The sequence below is a fragment of the Grammomys surdaster genome, unplaced genomic scaffold, assembly GCF_004785775.1.
Source record: "Grammomys surdaster isolate TR1022 unplaced genomic scaffold, NIH_TR_1.0 725, whole genome shotgun sequence".
NCBI lineage: Eukaryota > Metazoa > Chordata > Mammalia > Rodentia > Muridae > Grammomys > Grammomys surdaster.
In genome coordinates this window covers 433,299-439,728 of record NW_021605144.1, presented here as the reverse complement: position 1 = coordinate 439,728, position 6,430 = coordinate 433,299, and the positions used below count along the sequence as shown (strand labels likewise).

Here is a 6,430-nt window from a genome sequence, read left to right as displayed (position 1 = left end):
AGGTAAGGAGGTATATGGGGTATATAAGGAGAAGGTAAGGAGGTATACGGGTATATAAGGGAAAGGTAAGGAGATGTACGGGGTCTATAAGGAGAAGGTAAGGAGATGTGTGGGGTATATACGGGGAAGGTAAGGAGGTAAGAGAGAATATGCACAAAGCATACAACAGATTTGGGTGAAAACATTCTCATGTAATTCATCACCAAGTACATGAACATGCATCAGTGAAAAATTATAAAAAGTCCAACCCTATATTAAAAGAACAGGTAAAAACATAAATAATGGCAAGCACCATGTTTTCTTTTCCCCCTTATTTTTATAATACTGAAGAGGAAGAGAATATGGGTTGGAGAAAGCAGAACAGGAAAAGGAGATGCTGCCTACAGCCAACAGAGTGGACCATCCTCTTCTTCAGAGGCACAATGACATCATCACCAAACATCCCTGCTGGTTGAAATGCTGTTTTTATGCTTTTAGTCTAGCAAAATGCCCTTGGGTTAAATAAGACAAAGCAGGCAAAAAACAAACAAACAAAAAAAAAACAAAAAAGAATTGTCTATATTAGATGCTGTAGGAAGGAAAAGTGACATCAGTTCCACCAATTTGAGAAGCTTCACAGATACACCCACTCCTGCTGTTTGGGGTGTATTTGGGGTGTATTCCCCCATATGTTCTTACGTTGTTCTGTCTCTTGTCTCCTGGTAGCCCTTCCACAGCCTCCCCTTCTTCTGTTTGTTTGCTTATTTTGCTTTATTTATTCATTTATTCATTCATTTGTTTGTTTAATTTATTTTCTTTGTTCTTTTGGCAAACATCAGATTAGAAGAGAAACTACATAGTTCATTGTAGTTGCACATTCTTTTTTTTAACATTATACAAGTTGTTAATGTATCTATGTGGATAAAAATTTTTGGCTAAATATATATTCCAAGTTAGGCCTATAGAAATGTCCTAACTGAAACGATGCCATTTGCATTAGACCATCATCCCCCAGCAAACTCACCAAGTTTTTGAGGTTGACGTCAGCATTTCTCCTTAAAAGGAAGGAGACAATTCTCAGGTGCCCCCGCCTACAGGCACAGATGAGGGGAGTATCGCCATTGAAGCCATCTTGAATATCCACATAATGGTTGCTTTCTTTCACCCAGCGCCACACTTGCCCCAAGTCGTTCTGGTAGGCTGCCTGGCAGATGGGCTGAGTCAAGAGAAGCAGAACAATTCTTGAAATACAGGGATGGACCACCAAGAAGGAAACATTATCCTAAGTCTAGCGCCCATCCATGAAATTATGCTTACATTTTCCAAAACCGCTTGCAACATGAAATAGGCAAAAGGTCATGTGGATGAATGAGAAAACAAATGGATGAAATGCTATGAATCTCATCCACTACGGAAATTTTTCAAATTAAGAAAGAGCAGAATCTGGGTAGAGTAGAAATAAGCTTTAGGGGAGAAAAGACTTTAGGGCAGCCGTGGGTAATAAAAAACCCACATGACTTTCTTTGCAGTAGTAAGGCGCTTGCCACCAAACCTAATAAGCTGAGTTCTAACCAAGGACCCCACAAGGAAGAAGCAAAGGACCAACTCCTGTAGTTGTCCACCAACCTCCATACCTGCACTGTAGTACAGGCAAATACACTTTTACATGCACACACATACTTTTACAAGCATGCATACACACTAAAATATGAAAATGCAGATTACCACAGTATCCCTCCAGGGGACTTGTAGGCCTTGGTTTCATTTGGGGCTGTATCAGTGACTACTCCTTTTTGCTTTTGTTTGCTGGTGTCACATTCCTTGAACTTAGTTGCCCTTGGTCTTTCAGGCTCTGTAACCTACATGTTGCCTTGTGGGACTTTTTGGCATCTAATTATGTAAATAAATCTAATAAAAAAGAATTCACCTTTAAAGGTATGGATGTGTTCTATTTGTTCTGTGTTCCTAGAGATCTGGGTCTGCTGTGAAGAACTGGGAGAAGGTCATCTTAAAGCTGTACTGAAGGAAAGCTCGAGCGAGCATGCTCGAACATGGCTCTGGCAAGTCTCTTCCTTCTCCCCAATTTCCTCTGCCTTGCTAAACCCATTATGTTACATTCCTAAAGCTAGCCACTAAGGTCTATTCCCTTATTTGGCTACTTTGTCCTCCCGAGGTCCAGCATCAAAGTATTGAAGCCCAGCCATCAAAAGCCCCCTTTGGCTCACCTAATTAACATGCCCAATTAAAACTAAACACCTCATCCTAGCACAGGGTTTCGCCCTTTACCTTTATAAACTGCTACTTGCCTATGGGCCACATCTGCCTCCTCTCTATCCTAAGGCAGTCCTTTGACCCCCAAGGACAAATATCTCTTCTCCCTCTCCCTTGTTCCCCTCCTCTTCTCCCTCACCCTCTATCTCCTGGCTCTGTCTCTTATTCCCTGCCCCTTTTCTGCTCTGGGTCTAACTAATCTCCTTTGTGTTAAGAACTTGTTCTTGGTGTGTCTGGAGCGGATACTTTACTTTCATATATTCTCTTGTTAAATTTTTAAGTCATTTTACAATAATTCACTTTCTGTCTTCTTTTTAAATTATTATAGATTTCATAATGCTGTTATTATAGATTTCATAATGTTCCCTACAGAACACCTGATCACTGGTGATTAGTGGCAGTTGTTCCCAGTTTTCCACAGTCCTCCCAACTCCCCATTACACCTCACCCAGTTCATTTCAACCCTCCATACTGTGTGCGTAGCTCCTACTTTCAAGATCAAAATTCCTCCTCTTGGGTTTTTTAAAAAACTTTACTGAGTAAAACTGAAAATAGGAAGACCAAGAGACACTTGAGAGTTACTAGAGACTTTCTCAGTAGACACAGGAATATTACTTAAATAGGGCCTGATCTCAACTTTAGTCTCTCCTAGGCTTCCTTTAGCCAGAACATAAGAGTTTCTGTCTTGGAAAAGGAAAGTGCTAAATGCTGAGGGCAGCTCAGTGTTAGAGCTGATGTGGAAAATATGCAAGGCACTGGGTTCATTTCCTAGCATAGATACATAATACACACATGTGCACACACACACACACATGCACAAAAATAAAGAAGTAAAGAAGTAAATAGTAGTGTACCTCACTTGGGTGGTTTGGATGGGAATAGCCCCCATAGACTCATATGCTCAGTCACCAGCTGGTGAACTGTTTGACAGGATTAAGATGTATAGCTCTTTTGTAGTAGGTGTTGTGGGAATCTGACAACCAGCCTGAACTTGATGGCACTGTGCTTATTCCTTGCTTCATCTCAGTCCATTAGTGACACTCCCTCCAGAGTACCAGGACTTATATAATAATTTACTCATGACATAGCTCCCCTGTTGTGCCCTTCCCAGCCTTGAGCAGTCTGAACAGACCTCCTCTGCCACACAGAACCTTAACACCTAGGTGAGTCCTGCTGCTTTGTTTACACTTGCAACTTCCAGCAAGAAATGTGAAGAAGAGACTGCCCGCTGAGCCTGCTTTGCAGCTGAAATAAAGGATGGGTTCGGGTGGGCTTTCTCTCTATATTACAAGAACTGAATATTAAACTTTGAGCCTTGATCAGAAAACTTTGTCTTGGCTTCCTGTAACTCTCGCCACTCCATTCTTTTTCATTTCCAGCCTCCCTTTCAGGTGAACCCAGTTCATTCATGGCCACAGACAGCTACACCTGTGATAGCTAAAGAAACTTATATGGTACGAGGGATTCCTTAAAGGCCTTTGCCCAGGAGTACTTGTGAGATGCTAGCGGCTTCAAGTGAAATAAAACATGTGGTACAACCCTCTAATCCCAGTTCTTGTGAGGAGAGGCAGGAAGATCTCTGAGTTCCAGACCAACCTGGTCTACAGAGTCAGTTCCAAGACAGTTAGGGATAAGCAGAGAAAACCTATCTTGAAAAACAAAGAGGAGGAGGAAAAGAAAGAGGAGGAGAAGGAGAAGGAGGAGAAGAGAGAAGAGGAGGAAGAGGAAGAAGAGGAAGAGAAGGAGGAGGGGGAGGAGGAGGAGGAGGAGAAAAGGGAGAAAAAGGAGAAAAGGGAGAAAAAGGAGAAAAAGAATAAAATAATGAGACAGTAGTGTTCCTGCCATGAGGTATTTAGCTGTTTGCTTTTGGCTCATGTAAACTTGCTACTTAACCACTTCCTTATCGCTGTGAGACTGGCATAAAATAGTCTTTCTATTATTATAAAACCTTTATAAATCTTTCAGTTAGCCTCTTTTGGCACAGCATGCTTTTTGATTCTAAGGGTGCTGCCCTGCTAGCAATAAGAATAAATTAATTTACTCAATTTGAATTGAGTCTAAGTCTTTGGTCTTTCCCAGTGGACTTGAACATCACAACAGTGTGACCTTGTTGGAAGAGGTATATCACTGGCTGTGGGCTTTTCGAGTCTTTCTCTCTGCTTCCTGCCTACATGACATGATATAGCTAGCTCTCAGCTACTGTCCTAGAGTCATGCACACTGCTGTGCTTCCGCCATGATGATAATGGACTGACCCTCTGAAACTGTAAGCAAACCACTAATTTAATGCTTTCTTTTAGAAGAGTTATCATGGTCATGGTGTCAATCAACAGTGACTAAGAACTCACTGTTCTGTACGTTCCAGAGAAATATCTACAACAGCCATTGTTTTGTTCCAAATGAGCCAGTTGATTAAGCATATACTGAGCCAAAGAACAAATACTCAAGTAGCAGGTAGAAGCATCCCCATCACATTGATAGCAAAAGATCAAGTCTGGAACTCACAACTGAGACAGCTGAAGTGGACTGATTGAAAGTTGAAAAAGCAAACCTAGGTCACATCATCAAATCAAAAGCTTGTAAATATTCAGCAGAAAGGGATTGGGGAAGCTGAGATAGGCAATCTGGGGTGGGGGTGGGGATCCCAACTGAGCTCTCTCCATAAGTGAGCTTCCATGGCTGAACTTCCGGTTTCAACTTGTTTCCCACCAACCCAAAGGCATTTTACTCTATTTTAATCCTCTGCTGGTCCCAATGTTTTAACCTTGAGCTTTCTTTGGTGTTCTTCTTTCTCTCATTATCAGAGCCCGCTGGGGCCAAACTGTCCCTGGATAGGGGTCTTGGAGAACACTTAGAGACAAACACGCTTGGGTCTGAAATATGAGAGGGGCAACTCCATTTCCAGGGCCAGCTTCTCAATGAGCTTCAATAGCACAGGATAATTTTAATGTAAGTCACATTCAAGTGGAACCCAAAAGATTCCCTGCTGTTTTGCATTGTTTCCAGTAGGGGGCAGCTCAGCATCAGAAAAGCGCACAGGAACGAGATGAGAATTCTACCAGCACAGAAGGGTGGTTACAGTTTTAAGCAATTTGTTATATATTTTATAAATAAGTAGAAAATAGGGATTCCGAGGTCCCCAACATAGAGAAATGATAATTATTTAATAGAAACTTGATTTGGCCACTGTGCATTGCACACGAGGAGTCATATTACTCCGCTGAACTTACATGTGCAGTTTGCTATGTTAGGTAAAAAAAGTAAAATTAAGACAAAAAGTGCTGCTAAAATAGAAAGTAAACAAGAAGACGGAGGTATCCATTGGGCATAAAGAAAAGCTGTTCCGTGTTACTGAAGTTCCTGCAACCTCAAAGCACTTCAGCTTAGAGTAATCCCACTGGGAAAATGACCTCTAAAACTCCAAAATTCCCCTGTATGCCCAGCACCAACTCTGTCGCCCTCAGGACTCACACCCCAGTTCACTGCTCTCTACCCCTGACAGTATTATCTCTTACACTGACCCCCACAAAAAAAAGAAAGAAAGAAAAGAAAAAGAAAAACAAAAGCCAGTAGTAGAAACCAGAGATAACCTAACAGCAGTATAGGGATGTTTTCCAGACAAAATGAAGATTTAGATGTGGTAATCACCGCGAAGTCATCAGTTTTCACAAAACAGGGCAAGAGGCTGTGTTGGTATCAGGCCCGAACCCAGTGACATCACATCTAGGAGACCCTACGGCGTTGCCAAGGCAACCGCCATACACTCCCAGAATCTACCTGGCTACCTCACTTTCACCTGGGAGAGGCTATGTCACCACCCATACAAAATAGGCAGAACAACCTGGCCTTGCTCTCTTTCTCCACCGTCTTCCTCTATCTCTCTTCCCCCACCTTTGCCCTTTGCCTTGAAGAACCCCCCCCCCCAACCGTTTGGTCTGGTGTTTGGTGTTGTCTGTTCTAAGCTGGGTGCCGAAGTCTAACACTGGTGCGTTGTGGAAGGGATTGCCTCAGCGGGCCCATGCCAAAACATCTCTTCCCCCTGAGGGACCAGCCACACGACCACGGTGATGACGACAATGATGATATAGCGACAACGACGATGATGATATAGCATAGAATAGAGTTTATTCAGGGCATGTGGAGGGGAGGCAGGAGGGTAGTAGAGGCAGAGAGAGAGAGAG

The 6,430-nt window shown here is 42.6% G+C and overlaps 1 protein-coding gene across 1 annotated transcript in view; it reads right to left on the bottom strand.

Moving 5' to 3' along the window:
* Window positions 1–6,430, bottom strand: part of Ankrd22 (ankyrin repeat domain 22) — a 32,363-nt gene that overhangs the window by 13,678 nt on the left and 12,255 nt on the right. Inside the window, exon 2 of the mRNA XM_028782297.1 lies at window positions 1,004–1,195. Within this exon, the coding sequence (XP_028638130.1) occupies window positions 1,004–1,195 (192 nt within the window). The remainder of the gene's footprint in view (window positions 1–1,003; window positions 1,196–6,430) is intronic.